Source organism: Ovis canadensis, chromosome Y (assembly GCF_042477335.2).
Source record: "Ovis canadensis isolate MfBH-ARS-UI-01 breed Bighorn chromosome Y, ARS-UI_OviCan_v2, whole genome shotgun sequence".
NCBI lineage: Eukaryota > Metazoa > Chordata > Mammalia > Artiodactyla > Bovidae > Ovis > Ovis canadensis.
The window spans coordinates 7654257-7673357 of NC_091271.1; the positions used below are offsets into that span (position 1 = coordinate 7654257).

General features: G+C 41.6%; 1 protein-coding gene across 2 annotated transcripts in view; it reads right to left on the reverse strand.

Annotated features, from left to right (window-relative positions):
* Positions 1–17947, reverse strand: part of LOC138431424 (U2 small nuclear ribonucleoprotein auxiliary factor 35 kDa subunit-related protein 2) — an 82432-nt gene extending 64485 nt beyond the window's left edge. For both annotated transcript variants that reach the window (XM_070289554.1, XM_069573568.1), the window contains exons 1-2: positions 17455–17947; positions 17050–17129 (exon numbers count right to left, since the gene is read on the reverse strand). In XM_070289554.1, coding sequence (XP_070145655.1) covers positions 17050–17129; positions 17455–17498 — 124 coding nt within the window. In that variant the 5' untranslated portion in view covers positions 17499–17947. The remainder of the gene's footprint in view (positions 1–17049; positions 17130–17454) is intronic.
* Positions 17948–19101: the final 1154 nt, after the last annotated feature.

Below are 19101 nucleotides of genomic sequence, written 5' to 3' on the forward strand. Positions count from 1 at the left end.
CTGCCCTTTCATCACAAACCCAAAGTGTTAGGCCAGAAGGATTTAACTGTATCAAAGAAGGCTCTTCAGTGAAAAGATTCTGCTAAAGCAACAGCACAACCTGAACACAGTTTCTTCAGAGCCCAATTTCTTGCATCTTGTCATACTGAAGAGGCAAAGTAAAAATTTTACATAACATCCTGCTCGTTCTGCCTCTATAACTCAGCTTGCTCCTTGTTAAGTCTGGATCATGTAGGTCACACAGTGTCAGAAAATGGGGACTTCATAGGGAATACTAGAAATTGGAGCTTATCTCACTCAGCCTTGTCCTGTTCTTTGCAATTGTCCAGCCCCTGCAAAGCTGCTTAATCATGTCTATGCAGGTCAGACATCCCCCTCCTCATCTTGATAGCTGTTCCCGTGCATGCAAAACCCCTTAGTTTAAACCAGCCTATTAACAGCTAGTGTTGCCCACCATAGTCTGTCTATAAAAACTCTATAACACCTTTGTTCAGGGCTCAGAGCTTAGAGTGTTAACTACTCTGGACCAACCAGCATAATAAACCTGAGTTCTTCAACTCTCTGTGCGTGGTGCTTGGGTTTCTTGATTACTGGTTTCTGCAACAATATCTAATGAGTATCTGTTCCTCATGACTAGTTGTAAACTTCTATCAAAATGGATGTCCCCTTCACTAAAGTCATATACCCTCCCTCTGTAGAGCAGTTCCGTGGAGAGATCTTCTGAGAGAGTGTCTCCCAGAGTACAGTACTTATTTGCCCCAAATAAGACTGAACTCATTGCTGTCCTACTGTCTTTCTTTCCCCAGTTGATGTTCCAAATTCTTGCATATTCCCAAACACAGAAAAGCACTAAAATGATTAATTTTAGACATCTGCTTTCATAAATTTTTTAAATTTAGACATCTGCTTCTTTGCAACCCTGTGGACTACACATGGACTACCAGTCCATGGAATTCTCGAGGCCAGAATACTGGAGTGGGTAGCCATTCCCTACTCCAGGGAAATCTTCCCAACCCAAGGATCAAACCCAGGTATCCCACATTGAAGGCGGATTCTTTACCAGCTGAGCCATCAGGGAAGCCCAAGAATATTGGAGTGGGTAGCCTATCCCTTCTCCAGTGGATCTTCCAGACTCAAAGATCAAACCCAGGTATCCCTCATTGAAGGTGGATTCTTTACCAGCTGAGCCAACAGGGAAGCCCAAGAATACTGGAGTGGGTAGCTTAACCCTTCTCCAGTGGATCTTCCCAGCCCAGGGATCAAACTGGAATCTCCTGTATTGCAGACAAATTCTTTACCAGCTGAGCTACCAAGGAAGAGCTCCTATAATTAAAAACAACATTTTGAATTTAAACTGTATTTTTCTTTCTTCCCAGAGAAAACGCTACACATTCTGTACTCTTCCTTAACTCACTTTCTTCAACGAGATCTAAGATATTGTATTCTAGGTTACAATCCTCAGTAAGGTCCTCCGATAAAACTTAACTGCAAACTTTTAGGTCATATGCTTTCTTCACTTGACGTATCTAAGTTAGTTATGGCTAAGTCACAAGGTACAAGTCATTTAATGCATATTCCTCTCCAGTTATAAATCTATGATACCAAACAAGTCATGTACTTCTGAAATACAATGGTGGGACAGGTACAAGTTCCACATTCCAGTTACAAAAGAGAAGTTAGAGGTAACAGTTCAGTTCAGTCACTCAGTCATGTCCAACTCTGCAATCCCATGGATTATACCACAAAAAGCTTCCCTGTTTATCATCAACTCCCAGACTCTGATCAAACTCAAGTCTATTGAGATGGTGGTGCTATCCAACTATCTCATCCTCTGTCATCCACTTATCCTCCTGCCTTTAATGTTGCCCAGCATCAGGGTCTTTTCCAGTGAGTCAGTTCACATCAGGTGGCCAAAGTATTGGAGTTTCAGCTTCAGTATCAGTCTTTCCAATGAATATACAGGACTGATTTCCTTTAGGATTGATTGGTTTGATCTCCTTGCAGTCAAAGTGACTCTCAAGAGTCTTCTCCAACACCACAGTTCAAAAGCATGACTTCTTTGGTGCTCAGTTTTCTTTATGGTCCAACTCTCACATACATACATGACTATTGGAAAAAGACGGACTATTGTCAGGAAAGTAACGTCTCTGCTTTTTCATATGCTGTCTAGGCTGGTCACAGCTTTTCTTCCAAGGAGTAAGCATCTTTTATTCTCATAACTGCACTCACCATCTGCAGTGATCTTGGAGCCCCCAAAAATAAAGTCTCTCACTGTTTCCGTTCTTTCCCTATCTGCCATGAACTGACTGGACCAGATGCCATGATCTTCATTTTCTGAATGTTGACCTTTAAGCTAACTTTTTCACTCTCCTCTTTCATTTTCATCAAGAGGCTGTTTAGTTCCTCTTCACTTTCTGCCATAGGTGTGATATCACCTGCATATCTGAGGTTATTGATATTTCTCCTGTCCATCTTGACTTCAGTTTGTGTTTCATAAAGCCCAGCATTTCTCATGATGTATTCTGCATATAAGTTAAATAAGCAGAGTGACAATATACAGCCTTGATGCACTCCTTTCCCAATTTTGAACAGTCCATTGTTCCATGTCCAGCTCTGTTTAGATTTCTCATGAGGCAGGTAAGGCGGTCTGGTATCCCCATATCTTTAAGAATTTTGCAGTTTGCTGTGATCTAAAGAGACAAAGGTTTTGGCGTAGTCAATAAAGCAGAAATAGATGTTTTTCTGGAACTCTCCTGCTTTTTCTACGATCCAGCGGATGTTGGCAATTCGATCTCTGGTTCCTCTGCCTTTTCTAAATCCAGCTTCAGTGGCTGGAAGTTCTTGGTTCACATACTGTTGAAGCCTGGCTTGGAAAATTTTAACCATTACTTTGCTAGCACATGAGATGAGTGCAACTGGGTCGTAATTTGAACATTCTTTGGTACTGCCTTTCTCCTTTCTTAGGAATGAAAACTGACCTCTTCCAGTCCTGTGGCTGCTGCTGAGTTTTCCAAATTTGTTGGCATATTGAATACAGCACTTTAACAGCATCTTCTTTTAGGACTTGAAATAGCTCAGCTGGAATTCTATCACCTCCATTAACTCTGTTCGTAGTGATGCTTCCTAAGGCCCCCTTGACTTCACATTCCAGGATGTATGGTTCTAGGTGAGTGATCACACCATTGTGATTATCTGGGTTGTAAACATCTTTTCTGTATAGTTCTTCTGTGTATTGTTGCCACCTCTTCTTAGTATCCTCTGCTTCTGTTAGGTCCATAAGATTTGTGCCCTTGATTGTGCCCATCTATGCATGAAATGTTCCCTTGGTATCTCTCACTTTCCTGAAGAGATCTCTAGAGATCTCTTTCCCATTCTATTGTTTTTCTCTATTTCTTTGTATTGACCCACTGAGGAAGACTTTCTTATCTCTCCCTGCTATCTTCTGGAACTCTGCATTCAGATGGTTATATCCTTCTTTTTTTCCTTTGCCTTTAGCTTCTTTTCTTTTCTCAGATATTTGTAAGGCCTCCTCAGACAATCATTTTGCCTTTTTGCATTTCTTCTTTCTTGGGGATGGTCTTGATCACTGCCTCCTCTACAATATCATGAACCTCTGTCCATAGTTTTTCAGGCACTGTCTATCAGATCTAACCCCTTGAATCTATCTGTTGCTTCCACTTGATAATTGTAAGGAGTTTGATTTAGGTAATACTTGAATGGTCCAGTGGTTTTCCCTACTTTTCAATTTAAGTCTGAATTCTGAAATAAGGAATTCATGATCTGAGCCACAGCCAGCTTCTGGTCTTATTTTTTCTAACTGTATAAAGTTTCTCCACTTTCAGCTGCAAAGAATATAATCAATCTGATTTTGATATTGACCATCTGGGGACATCCATGTGTACGATCGTTCCTTTTTGTGGGAAAAGGGTGTCTTCTATGACTGGTGCTTTGCCAAAACTCTATTAGCCTTTGCTTGCTTCATCTTTTACTCCAAGGCCAAACTTGCCAGTTACTCCAAGTATCTCTTGACTTCCTATTTTTGCATTCCAGTCTCCTGTGATGAAAAGGACATCTTTTTTTGTGTGTTAGTTCTAGAAAGTCTTGCAGGTCATCATAGAACTGTTCAGCTTGTTTGTCATTAGCGGGTGGGGCACAGACTGTGATTGCGTTACTGTGATACCAAATGGTTTGCCTTGGAAATAGAGATCATTCAGTCATTTTTGAGACTGCACCCAAGTACTGCATTTCAGACTCTCTTGTTGACTATGAGGGCTAACTCACTTCTTAACAAGTCTGTAACAAACCGAAAATTTTTCAGGCCCAGATTCCTCACAGTGAAGGCACATGGCTCTTGATGACCCTATCTCCATGACTTTGCCTGGTACAGCTCTTATTAAAGCTCTTGGATTTGCTATCTTACGTCTTCTGGGATGAAATCATATATGTGTGTACTGGTTTGGGCTTAAGGGTCCACCACCATGAATTTGTGTACTACTGCCTTAGCAGGATCTCTTTGCTAAACAGCCTTCTTTGATACAGTTATATCCTTCAAACCTTACACACTGGGTTTGTGATCAAAGGGCCACTCCCATAATAAACAAAATGCCCTCAGGTTCATTATTCCACTGTTTCAGAGAATAGTTCCTGGTTTTAGTCTAGACTTAATCTCCCATTTTTTGATGAATAGCTCTTGGATTTTGGAGGCATCTCAGTTGAGATGCTGGGGGCAAAATAATCTCATAATATTACATCACCTCTTTTGTGATCTCTCAGTTGTCCCAGACAATAGGGCCTTGTTTATGATGGTTGACCAGTCCCACAACTGCCTTCATGAACAGTTTCAAGCTACTGCTCAGATGGTGATTCACACCAATCTTCTTATCAATGCCAGCCAAACTCTCAGGTTCCCTCTCAAACACATTTTATTTCTTTTAATATGGTTAGGCTGAGAACTTTCAAATTTTAACTGATGATTTCTTTTTGAATAACAATTCCACCAAATCCCATCAAATCATTTCTCTTTTTTAAAGGATACGAGGCCACCATCACTGCACTACAAAAGATGCCAGAAAAAAAAGAAACTTACAGGCAATATCACTGATTAACACAGATGCAAAAATCCTCAACAAAATTCTAGCAGAGAGAATTTGACAACACCATCAAAGAATCATACACCACAACCAAGTGAGATTTACCCCAGGGATGTAAGAACCTTCAATATATGCAAATCAATCAATGTGATACACCACACAAATAAATTAAAGAATAAAACCCAGAAGACCAGCTCAATAGATGCAGAAAAAACTTTGGACATAATCCTACTTCCATTCATGACAGAAACTCTCCAGAAAGTAGGCACAGAAAGAACCTATGCCAACATAATAAAAAGAGATGTACAACAAACCCACAGCAAACATTACTCTCAACTGAGAAAAAGTGAAAGCATTTTCTCTAAGATCAGGAATAAGAGGTATATGCAAGATGACAGTGAGAGAAGGCACAGAGTCCATGTCTCCCCATGTCTAGGATGTCTTCCAGGTGCTGGTGGGGGACCTCCTGAGGACAGGCTGATGGGTGGAGCCCCAGAGGAAACCAGGTACCAGACAGAAGAGTGTGGAGAAAGCTCAACACCTAGGGACCATCAATTGAGGGTCTGTTGTAGAGGAAAGGAGTTTTGATGCCTTTGTGCTGGGAGCAGCAGTACTTGCTCCATCAGGAAGGGGAGGGATCTATGAGGAGATAGAAAGATCCACTAGGGAACCCCCTGGGGTTCTGCCTTCACTTGATCCTGGGGAGTTTTCTGGGCCCCAGGGCCCCTGGGCCTCGGCTCTCTGGGGCCTCTCCTCTCTGGGGCCTCTCCTCCCTCCGATGAAGTCTTCTTCCCTCTGGCGCACCCTAGCTCTTCAGGGATCCCTCTGAAAGGGCCTTGTGGATAAGAGAGGGAGGGAAGGCTCCTGTTGGCATAGAAAGAGACCAGCTGGGCTTTAGGAGGCACCTGAACAAGGCACTGCCTACTGTCCCCTTCTTAATCCCCACTCGGCCCTGGGGATCGTCCTAAGGTGCCCAGGCCAAGCCCTCCATCCTTAAGGAACATTTCCTACCTTTGGAACCCCCTCCACCCTCCAAGGCACCCAACTAAGCCCCACTCCCTGCTCCTCCCTCCAAGTTGAGGCCTCTGTCATCCCAGAGCCTGCTTCTAACCTCCAGGGTTCTGCTACACTCTCTCATTTCCTCCTCCCTCCAGGGTCCACATCCTATACATGGCCCCTCACGCCTCCATGGGCTCTGACCGCTGGACCTGGCTCTCTGGGATTCAGGAGACCCCTCTACCTTCTCTTCTCCTTCCAAGGGCCCCTTCTACCCTCCAGCAACTCCCCTTGCCCTCCTCTGTCCTCCAGAGCCACCTCCAAGGGCACCTCAGCCTATGCAGGTGCTACAGATGCAAGAGGGAGGGGAGACAGAGCAGGGCTGTCCAGGGAGGAGTTCCTCCAGGTGTGGAGGAGCAGGGAATCCTTCTGGTGTTCTTCCATCCAGGGCCCAAGGGAGCTTCCTGGGGGCCTGGCTTTATCCTCATACCCCAAAGCTGGAGACACTGCAGAGACCCTCTTAGCTGGGTGGAACACGGCTCACCCCCACCCCCACCCAGGACCCTCTCTGAAGGCTTGGGTCCTGGGTCAGAAACCCACCCCTACCTAAACACTCCTAGCACCTATGTCATTCCCCACCTAAATCCCACCCTTTACAGCCTAATTTTTTCAGCCTTTTGGTGTTTGGGGTTTCTTTCAGAGTTTTTACTACTGGTGGAGTTCCATTTTCCCTCCAGAAGTTGCTTCATACATAGTCTTACTTTTTGTACTATTTCTGTTAGTTTTCTAAAAGTATTCGATTATTTTTAAATCTTCATTATTATTCTGCTCCCTGGTAAACAATCTGCCTGCAATGCAGGAGACCCCAGTTTCAACCCTGGGATGGGAAGATCCCTGGAGAAGGGATTGGCTACCCATTCCAATATTCCTGGCCTTCCTTGGTAGCTCAGCTGGTAAAGAATCCACATTCAATGCGGGAGACCTGAGTTCAATCCCTGGGTTGGGAAGATCCCCCAGAGAATACCCACTCCAGTGTTCTGACCTGGAGAATTCCATGGTATAGTTCATTCAGTCACAAAGAGTCAGACACAATTGAGCAACTTTCACTCATTTTTATTTTTAATAAATATATTTATATATATATATATATTTTTTCCTCTCTCTTTGCTGTTAAGTCTGGTGTTACCCTTCAAGGGTTGTTATCTTTTACTCATTTATTATAGTTGTTCTGCCTTTTTTTTTTCCCTGTATCTTCAATGTTCTCTCTTTTTTTTTTCTTTTTCTGCATCCCATGGCTCGTAGGATCTGGCTTCACATGCTATAGACCTGGCCCAAGCCCCTGAGGTATGAACGCTGAGTCTGAAATGCTGGAAAACAAAAAACCTCAGACCTCAAGGAATATTAATTGAAGTGAGCTCTCCCATAAGTCCACGTCTGAACACCAAGACCCAGCTCTAACCACTGCTGGAAACCTCAGGCCAAACAACTAGTAAGACAGTTTGTTCAGTAAACTGAACATAGTCCCTCCCATCTAAAAAACAATAAATAACAAAAAATAAGTTAAAGATGAAGATGCAAGACAAACATCTATCAAGAAAAAGACAAGGGTGCCCAATCTCACTACTATTATTCAACATAGTTTTGAAAGTCCTAGTCACAGCAATCAGAAGAAACAGAAATAAAAGGAATCTAGATTGGAAAAGAAGTAAAATGTTCACTGTTTGCACATGACATGATACTATACATAGAAAAGCCTAAAGATGCCATTAGGAAATTACTAGATCTAATCAATGAATATAGTAAATTCACATGATAAAAAACACACAGAAATGCTTTGCCTTCCAATACACCAACAATGAAAACTGGAAAGAGAAACTAATGAAATCATCCTGCAACAAAAAGACTACAATGCATAGGAATAAATCTACTTAAGAGCCAAAAAGCCCTTAGGCATAAAACTGTAAGACACTGATGAAAGAAATTAAAAACAATATAAACAGAGGGACAGATATACCATGTTCTTGGACTGGAAGAATCAGTATTATGAAAATGACTCTACTGTCCAAGGCAATCTACAGATTCAACACAAAACCTATCAAGCTACCAATGGTAGTTTTCATAGAACCAAAACAAAAAAATTTCACAATCCGTATGGAAATACAAAAGATCCCAAATAGCCAAAGCTATCTTGAGAAAGAATGGAGCTGGAGGAAATGGAGCTGAAGTAACAGACTTCAGACTATAAAGCTAGAGTTATCAAGACAGTCTGGTACTGGCACAAAAACAGAAATAGGCCAATAAAACATGATAAGAGAGTTCAGAGGTAAACCCACACATCTATGAGCACCTTATCTTTGACAAAAAAGGCAAGAATATACAATGGAGAAAAGACAGCTGTTTCAATAACTGTTATTGAGGAAACTGGACCGCTATATGTTAAAGAATGAAACTAAAACAATTTGTAATAGCATACACAAAAATAAATCCAAAATGGATTAAAGATCTCAATTTAAGGTCAGATACTATAAAATGCTCAGAGTAAAACATAAGCAACACACTCCCTAACATAAATTATAGCCAGATCCTCTATGACCCACTTCCTAGTGTAAAAGAATGAAAACAAACAAACAAAAAAAAAACATAAGTAGGACCTAATTAAACTTAAAGCTTTGCACAGCAGAGGATACTATAAACAAAGTGAAAACTGTGACAATGAGAGAAAATAATTGAAAATGAATCAATTGACAAAGGATTTATCTCCAAAATACATAAGAAGCTCATGTAGGTAAATATCAGGAAAACAAGACAGCTCAATCAAAAAGTGGTCAAAACACCTAAGCAGACATCTCTCCAAAGAAAATAGAGATGGCCAACAAACATATGAAAAAATGTTCAACATCACTAATTATCAGAAAAACGCAAATCAAAATTACAATGAGGTATCATCTCACACTGGTCAGAATGACCATCATCAAAAAGTCTACAAATAAATGCTGGTGAGGACATGGAGAAAGGGGAACTCTCTTGTACTATTAGTGGGAATGTAAACTGATACAGTCAGTATGGAGATACCTTAAAAAATGAGGAATAAAACTGCCACAGTTCACTTCAGTCATGCAGTCATGTCCAACTCTTTGTGACCCCATGGATCGCAGCATACCAGGCCTCCCTGTCCATCACCAACTTCTAGAGTTCACTCAGACTCACATCCATCTAGCCAATGATGCCATCCAGCCATCTCATCCTCTGTCATCCCCTTCTCCTCCTGCTTCCAATCCCTCCCAGCATCAGAGTCTTTTCCCAGTCAACTCTTCGCATGAGGTGGCCAAAGTACTGGAGTTTAAGCTTTAGCGTCATTCCCTCCAAAGAAATCCCAGGGCGGATCTCCTTCAGAATGGACTGGTTGGATCTCCTTGCAGTCCAAGGGACTCTCAAGAGTCTTCTCCAACACCACAGTTCAAAAGCATCAACTCTTTGGTGCTCAGCTTTCTTCACAGTCCAACTCTCACATCCATACATGACCACAGGAAAAACCACAGCCTTGACTAGACAGACCTTTGTTGGCAAATGTCTCTGCTTTTCAATATGCTATCTAGGTTGGTCATAACTTTCCTTTCAAGAAGTAAGCGTCTTTTAATTTCATGGCTGCAGTCACCGTCTGCAGTGACTTTGGAGCCCCCGAAAATAAACTCTGACACTGTTTCCACTGTATCCCCATCTATTTCCCATGAACTGATGGGACCAGATGCCATGATATCATTTTCTGAATGTTGAGCTTTAAGCCAACTTCTTCACTCTCCTCTTTCACTTTCATCAAGAAGCTTTTTAGTTCCTCTTCACTTTCTACCATAAGGGTGGTATCTGCCACATGACCCAGCAATATCACTACTAGGCATATATCCTGCAAAACCACAATTCTAAAAGACACAGGTACCCCAATGTTCACTGCAGCACTATCCACAACAGCCAGGACATGGAAGCAACCTAAATGGCCATCAGCAGAGGAATGAATAAATAAGATGTGGTCCATATATACAATGGAACATTACTCAGACATAAAGAATGAATTTCAGTCAGTTCCAGTGAGGATATGAACCTAGAGCCTCTTACACAGAGTGAAGTAAGTCTTAAATAATTATTTACTAACACATATTTGTGAACTCTAGGAAAATGGTACTGATGAACCTATTTCATGGAAGGAAGGGAGATGCTGACATACAGAAATGAGAATGGACTTGTGCACACAAGGGGAAAGGAGAAAGTGGGATGAACAGAGACATCATTAATAACATCACTATTATTTTCACTCTCCTCTTTCACTTTCATCAAGAGGCTTTTTAGTTCCTCTTCACTTTCTGCCATAATGGTGGTGTCATCTGCATATCTGAGGTTATTGATATTTCTCCCAGCAATCTTGATTCCAGCTTGTGCTTCATCCAGCCCAGTGTTTCTCATGATGTAGTCTGCATATAAGTGAAATAAGCAAGGTGACAATATACAGCCTTGACATGCTCCTTTCCTGATTTGGAACCAATCTGTTGTTCCATGTCCAGTTCTAACTGTTGCTTCCTGACCTGCATATAAGTTTTTCAAGAGGCAGGTCAGGTGGTCTGGTATTCCCATCTCTTTCAGAATTGTCCACAGTTTATTGTGATCCACACCATCAAAGCCTTTGACATAGTCAATAAAGCAGAAATAGATGTTTTTCTGGAACTCTCTTGCTTTTTCCATGATCCAGCAGATGCTGGCAAGTTGACCTCTGGTTCCTCTGCCTTTTCTAAAACCAGCTTGAACATCTGGAATTTCACGGTTCACGTTATTGCTGAAGCCTGGCTTGGACAATTTTGAGCATCACTTTACTAGCGTGTGAGATGAGCGCAATTGTGCGGCAGTTTGAGCATTCTTTGGCATTGTCTTTCTTTGGGATTGGAATGAAAACTGACTTCTTCCAGTCCTGTGGCCACTGCTGAGTCTTCCAAATTTGCTGGCATATTGAGTGCAACATTTTCACAGCACCATCTTTCAGGATTTGAAATAGCTCAACTGGAATTCCATCACCTCCACTAGCTTTGTTCGTAGTGATGCTTTCTAAGGCCCACTTGACTTCACATTCTAGGATGTCTGGCTCTAGGTGAGTGATTACACAATCGTGATTATCTTGGTCATGAAGATCTTTTTTTGTACAGTTCTTCTGTGTATTCTTGCCACGTCTTCTTAATATCTTCTGCTTCTGTTAGGTCCATACCATTTCTGTCCTTTATCAAGCCCATCTTTGCATGAAATGTTCCCTTGGTATCTCTAATTTTCTTGAAGAGATCTCTAGTTTTTCCCATTCTGTTGTTTGCCTCTATTTCTTTGCACTGATTGCTGAGGAAGGCTTTCTTATCTCTTCTTGCTATTCTCTAGAACTCTGGATTCAGATGCTTATATCCTTCCTTTTCTCCTTGGCTTTTCGCTTCGCTTCTTTTCACAGCTATTTGTAAGGCCTCCCCAGACAGCCATTTTGCTTTTTCGCTTTTCTTTTCCATGGGGATGGTCTTGATCCCTGTCTCCTGTCACAAACCTCATTCCATAGTTCATCAGGCACTCTATCTATCAGATCTAGTCCCTTAAATCTATACCCCACGTCCAAGATCAGGCGCAGCGCCCGAGAGGAGCTACCCTGCATCTAAGGTCAGGTGCCATGAGTGCCAGGATGCCATGGCGCAGAAGCGGCCAAGAGGAGCTACCCCCCAGCCTGAGGTCAGGGGCAGCGGCCAGGAGGAGCTACCCCACCTCCGAGGTCAGGGGTGGTGGCCGAGAGGAGCTACCTCGCGTCCGAGATCAGGCGTGGTGGCCATGAGTGCCAGGCTGCGACAGCGCAGGAGCGGCCGGGAGGAGCTACCCCAAGTCCAAAGCCGGGGCGGTGGCCAGGAGGAGCTACCGGACACCGAGGCCAGGGGCAGTGGCCGAGAGGAGCAACCCCACATCCAAGGAGCGGTGGCTTCTGGCGCAGGAGGGCTGAGAGGAGTTACTCCACATTCAAGATCAGGAGGGACGGCGGTGAGGAGATACCCCTCGTCCAAGGTAAGGAGCAGGGGCTGCGCTTTGCTGGAGCAACCATGAAGACATACCCCATGACCAAGGTAAGCGAAACCCAAGAAAGATGGTAGGTGTTGCAAGAGGGCATCAGAGGGCAGACACACTGAAACCATAATCACAGAAAACTAATCAATCTAATCACAACCAGTCCATTCTGAAGATTAGTTCAGTTCAGTTCAGTCGCTCAGTCGTGTCCAACTCTTTGCGACCCCATGAATCTCAGCACGCCAGGCCTCCCTGTTCATCACCATCTCCCAGAGTTCACTCAGACTCACGTCCATCGAGTCCGTGATGCTATCCAGCCATCTCATCCTCCGGGATCTCTTTGGAGGGAACGATGCTGAAGCTGAAACTCCAGTACTTTGGCCACCTCATGCGAAGAGTTGACTCCTTGGAAAAGACTGATGCTGGGAGGGATTGGGGGCAGGAGGAGAAGGGGATGACATAGGATGAGATGGCTGCATGGCATCACTGACTCGATCGACGTGAGTCTGAGTGAACTCCAGGAGTTGGCGATGGACAGGGAGGCCTGGTGTGCTGTGATTCATGGGGTTGCAAAGAGTCGGACATGACTGAGTGACTGAATTGAACTGAAGTGAATCACAATAGGACCACAGCCTTGTCTAACTAAATGAAACTAAGCCATGCTATGTGGGACCATCCAAGATGGGTGGGTCATGGAGAGGTCTGACAAAATGTGGTCTGCTGGAGAAGGGAATGGCAAACCACTTCAGTATTCTTGCCTTGAGAACCCCATGAACAATATGAAAAGGCAGAATGATAGGATACTGAAAGAGGAACTCCCCAGGTCAGTAGGTGCCCAATATGCTACTGGAGATCAGTGGAGAAATAACTCCAGAAAAAATGAAGGGATGGAGCCAAAGCAAAAACAATACCCACTTGTGGATGTGACTAGTGATAGAAGCAAGGTCCGATGCTGTAAAGAGCAATACTGCATAGGAACCTGGAATGTTAGGTCCATGAATCAAGGCAAATTGGAAGTGGTCAAATAAGAGACGGCAAGGGTGAGCGTTGACATTCTAGGAATCAGCGAACTTAAATGGACTGGAATGGGTGAATTTAGCTCAGACGACCATTATATCTACTACTGCAGGCGGGAATCCCTGAGAAGAAATGGAGTAGCCACCATGGTCAACAAAAGAGTCCGAAATGCAGTACTCGGATGCAGTCTCAAAAACAACAGAATGATCTCTATTCATTTCCAAGGCAAACCACTCAATATCACAGTAATCCAAGTCTACGCCCCAACTAGTAATGCTGAAGAAGCGGAAGTTGAATGGTTCTATGAAGACCTACAAGACCTTGTAAAACTAACACCCAAAAAAGATGTCCTTTTCATTACAGGTGACTGGAATGCAACAGTAGGAAGTCAAGAAACACCTGGAGTAACAGGCAAATTTGGCCTTGGAATACGGAATGAAGCAGGGCAAAGGCTAAAGGAGTTTTGCCAAGAGAACGCACTGGTCATAGCAAACACCCTCTTACAACAACACAAGAGAAGACTCTACACATGGACATCACCAGATGGTCAACACCGAAATCTGACTGATTACATTCTTTGCATTCAAAGATGGAGTAGCTCTATACAGTCAGCAAAAACAAGACTGGGAGCTGACTGGCTCAGATCATGAGCTCCTTATTGCCAAATTCAGACTTAAATTGAAGAAAGTAGGGAAAACCGCTAGAACATTCAGGTATGACCTAAATCAAATCCCTTATGATTATACCTGATGCTACTGACCCTCTAATATGTATAGTAAGAACATACAATATTTTCTTTCTAGTATTTTGCAATAAACAGAGTAACATTAGACTAACAAACCCATAAGGCATTTTAGAACATTCCCCAGATATCATTTTTTAAAAAACGATCAATACTAGCTGTAGTGTATATATATATATATATATATACACATGATGTATATTTTAAATGTACATCTGGTTATATACAAAGCTCAATCCTGGATAATATATACAGCTATTTGTGTATCATAAAACTGAATTCCTTTCATTTACAAAAGCATAAAGTTGTTATGTTCTGTAGAAAAATGTGCATATACTTTAGAGATGAAAACTGAATTATTTAGGTGTGAAGCACCATATATCTGCAACTTATCTGTCAATTATCAGGGTAAAAAAATTCTATACATGAATGTGCAAATATCTGTACACACACACATACATATCTGCTGCTGCTAAGTCGCTTCAGCTATGTCCAACTCTGTATGACCCCAGAGATGGCAGCCCACCAGACTCCTCCATCCCTGGGATTCTCCAGGCAAAAATACTGGAATGGTTGCTACTTCCTTCTCCAATGCATGAAAGTGAAAAGTGAAGTCGCTCAGTCGCTCAGTCATGTCTGAATCGTTTGCAACTCCATGGACTGTAGACTACCAGGCTCCTCTATCCATGGGATTCTCCAGGCAAGAGTACTGGAGTGGGTTGCCATTTCCTTCTCCAGTATATACATATTTTCACATATTAATATATATAGAAATATACATATAGAGAGAGAGAAAAAAGAGGAGACAGAAATGTTCATAGATACTGAGTTCATAGATGCTTATTGTACTATTTCTTTCCAATTTTCTGTATACTGGAATACTCTTCAAATTAAAAATATGAGAATATAATTTTTCCTACAATAAAAACTCTATTCTCTTCAATTTAAAATTTAAATTTGAGAGAAAAATGCAACAAGAGATGTTTAACACACAGGGAAAACTGAGGCCACTTAAGGAAATGGAACAGCAGCTTTCCAACATTCAAAGTTAAAAGAAAAAAAGATTTTTAACAGTGATGCATGTATTATAAGTCCCAAAAAGGCTTACCCAGTTCTATTTGAAACTGCCTTTCTAATCAAGTAAACTTTACTCTTTCAGATTTCTAAATTAAAAGAAAATAGGCCCACATATGCACACAAATGGTGGTAACTTCTGATACAATTATCAGATAGATAAATAACTTTTCTGGCAGAGGATATGATTCTGAATTACTTACAGAGGTTATTTCCACTAAGTAGACATTGCTTGCACCTGCTAATACTCAAAAATAACTTCTGACTCACTTAAACCTCTAACCCCTCCAAAACCAAGTTCACACAGTGCAAAAAAATTATTATGAACAATTCAAGTGAGGTATTTTCTCTACAAGTATAACCAAATATTTCCCAGCATACATTAAAGTAGCAAGTATTTAATTGTATTATACATGTAATTCTTTCAAACAAAAACAGAATCATACTTCAGTTTTGTAACTTGCTTTTACATTTTACCTTAATTTGTGACAAGACAGTTTATTTCATGCTATCCAAGATTAAACTAGATGCCAAAAAGATTACCTACAACCGGAAGATCAATGTTCGAAGAATTTCTAGAAATCATTAGCCAATTCACTCTTATGTAACACTTTCTATATTTTAGAGAATATGTTTGCTCATTCAATGTGTACTACAATGTTTGCTCATTCAATGTGTACTACAATGAATGAACAGAAGTGTTTTTCATTCTATACATTCATTATGTCTCTCTAGATTAAGAACTGTGAATCAGAATATGCAAAACTAGGAGCAAAGCTGTTAACTGACAGACAACTGCTTGGTTTTGGATATGGCACTAGCTATATAATAAAAAGAAAAGTAGTGACCTACTTATAAATATACTAAATTTGTTTATAGGAAGGAAGATTTCAAATGACTACCTACGAAGATTTGCTGTGAGTGTATTTTGTAAAGTGAAAAGGAATAAGTAACTCCAACCTATCCTACCTACTTTTCCTGACATTTTCTTCTGCCTCTAATGGACTAATTTCAAATTAATAATATAAACAAGTCACCTGTTGTGTGTGAACATAATGATTTTTCCATACCAAATATGCCACATATTGCTACTAGAATCATTGCCTGGGAACATCAATGGTAAACGAAAGCTCTATGGCCATTTCCCAAGTCCAAAAATCCTGTTTACTTGAGGCCACAGTCTCTAGAGTACAAGAACTGTCTTGGACAACTTAATAAGCAAGTTCTGGAAAATGTGGATGACAAACATTAAAAGCCGATACTGTTGTATGATAGCAGTGGATCCATCTGAATTTTTTTAAGCATGTTGACTAAGCAGTACTAAGTTTACAGCATTACACACACAAGTTTATGGGAAAATGTTAGGATCTGCCATTTCTAAGCCAAATACGTATTATCACTGGGCAAATTAAGGTTCCACTATTTTTCCCAACAGAAAAGAAGTGTTCTACAACTAAAAGGCAACAATAATAAAGCACTACAAACACCACATAATCCAGTAACAGCTATCAGTAGAAATATTTCTTAAGACTTCGTTCTATATAATCCCTAGTATTACATTTATGTAAACATGAATGGGTTGCATGACTTTATTTGGTTTTAAGTATGTATGTTTACAGTCAAGTTAAGTTCCACGACTAGTTTTATGCTTGTAAATAGTTAAAGAAAAACAATAGTTTCCGTTTTCATTTGGCTCAATATAGGCACCTTATTCTATTCCAGTTTGAGAAAAATCTGAACGTCTTATTAATATACTCGACCAGTACATGGGAAAACATCGACTGAGTAGTTAACAATCAGTAGCTGCTGAAATTCACAATTCTTACAGTTGTGACATCAAGTTCTTTACGAATATTTACAAATAGTAGTGATTCACCGTACCTTTCTCTGTCTTATTTAAAACGTCAGTATTTTCTCCAATATGGTTATAATATAACTTAATTTCGAGAGAACCAGACCCTGCGTGTCATCAGATGCACACCTCTCTTTTGACACTAGGGCTTCTATTTTGGGCCGCAGTATGGGTAACAAGTTTATACAAACAAAACAAAATGAGTCCATTACCTGAGTCTCTTAGTCTAGCCAGTTCCCGGCGACGTTTCTTTCGTTTTTCCTTCTTCAAGGCGGCTCTGTATTTTTTGTGGCTGGAAAACCGAAACATACACCATCACTGGTCACACCTCCAATACGCTCTGGAGGCCCCCTTTCCACTGAGTCAAGTGCAGGAAAGTCTCTTTAGTACTAGGCAATGAAATCTTGGTTTTTATATTTCGGTTACAAAACCGTCTATCTACCCTCAGCCATTAAGTCTCCATTCGCAGTTTTGATTCTCGCCTTCCTGAGCCCATGGACGCCAGTTAACAGGGCCAGGAAGGCACCGGCTTGTTTGTCCCACGCTGCGTGTGCAGCCTAGGCTCTTCCTGGTTTGTTTGTTTGTTTCTTTTCAGTCACGTCTCCCAGTCAGCTTACCTCTGTGTCTTGGGAAATAGCTCCAACGTTGTCACCTTATCCATGCCCGACCGCCCGCACCACTAAGCCGAGAGGCGGGCCTAACGGCGGAAACGACCATGCGCAAGCGCAGGCAAAAGCGGAAGTCGGAAGCTTTCTTCCCTTGTTTCACTTTCTGGTGAACTATCGGACGCGTCTTTCCGAAGAGTTACTGTGCGGATGTTTCCACACTCTGGAGTTAATATGTCTCCACTAAGCACTTCACTGATGATTTGTTCTGAGGCTATCGTGGGTATCTTGTGGCCAACATGCGAAAATGATCTGTCGAGTGCCAGTTCACTCTTACTGCGCAGTACCTTCAGCCTCCACTTGAGCCTCAGCTCCTTCCGCCGCTCCACTTATCGGCGCCTCATAAAAAGCTTCAGATTCCGTCCCCTTCGGTTCAACCCGTTACAAAAGGAACGTAATTCTTTGGGCAGGAAATGCAAACTCGGCTTGCGGTTCTGTTTATGGCCTCAGAACGAAAAATATGTACGTAATGTTATAGGCTATTGATACATACAAACATGTTTAGGTAGTATGAGTGTCTCTGCCTGAGTAGAACACTTTTTGGTCTGAGAAAATAAAATAGAAATAAAGATTAAAAAAATAAATTTAATACCTTTGACGTATAACGTGTAAAATTAAGCCGTGCAATATTTTACTAAATTACGTATTCTGAAATGATTGCAGTTGTAGCAACAAGTTAATACCTCTTCGTTTATGTAATTCGTTCTAATTAAATAGTCCCTTAGGAACTTTGATGATTGCCAATACAAAATTGTCTATATTCATTAGATTATAAACTAGATTTCTAGAACTTTTTTTTATTGTCGACAGTACCTTTTAAAAAAAATCTCCTAGTTGAGTTTCGGATGGAAAGAGTTACCCAGGTAGAGAAGATTCACAGTTGTAGGTCAGTGTAAGCCAAGACACTGCACACTGAAATACGTAGAATTTACCTTTCCCAGGTGAAATAGAGGTAAAGAATCCACCTGCCAATGCAAGACGTTCAAGGGATGAGGGTTCCATCCCTGGGTTGGGGCAATTCCCTGGAGTAGGAAGTAGCAACCCACTCCAATATTCTTACCTGTGAAATCCCTTGTACAGAGGAGGCTAGTGGTGGACAGAGGGGGCATGGGCCGCTAAGGAGTCAGGTGGGACTAAGCACACAGATTTTGGCCATTACATTTAAAATGTTATTCCAGAATGTGAGGTAACATAATAATAGATGTAGGCTGCACTGGGTTTTAGAGGAGAAACTCTCAAGTCACAATAAGATGCTTTAATTATGTTCTGTAGGCACTGAAATTGCTGGAAGATTTTAAAGAAAGACAGTGTTGTGGAGGACAGGGAAGCCTGGAGTGCTGCGGTTTATGGGGTTGCAAAGCCTCAGACAGGACTGAGAAACTGAAATACAAATAAAGTATAGCCAAGTTGAGGATATGGGAAGTTTTGAGGGCATGGAAAGCTCGGGGGGGGGGGGGGGTGGTGGTCAAGGATCAAAGCTTAGTACTTCACAGGATATCATCAGCTATCCAATGGTGCCCTTTGATCTCCAGAATCTCAAACTTGATGAGGGGTCTGGAATTCCAGTGGCTGCCCAAAGGTAAGCTTGTTAACTTCTAG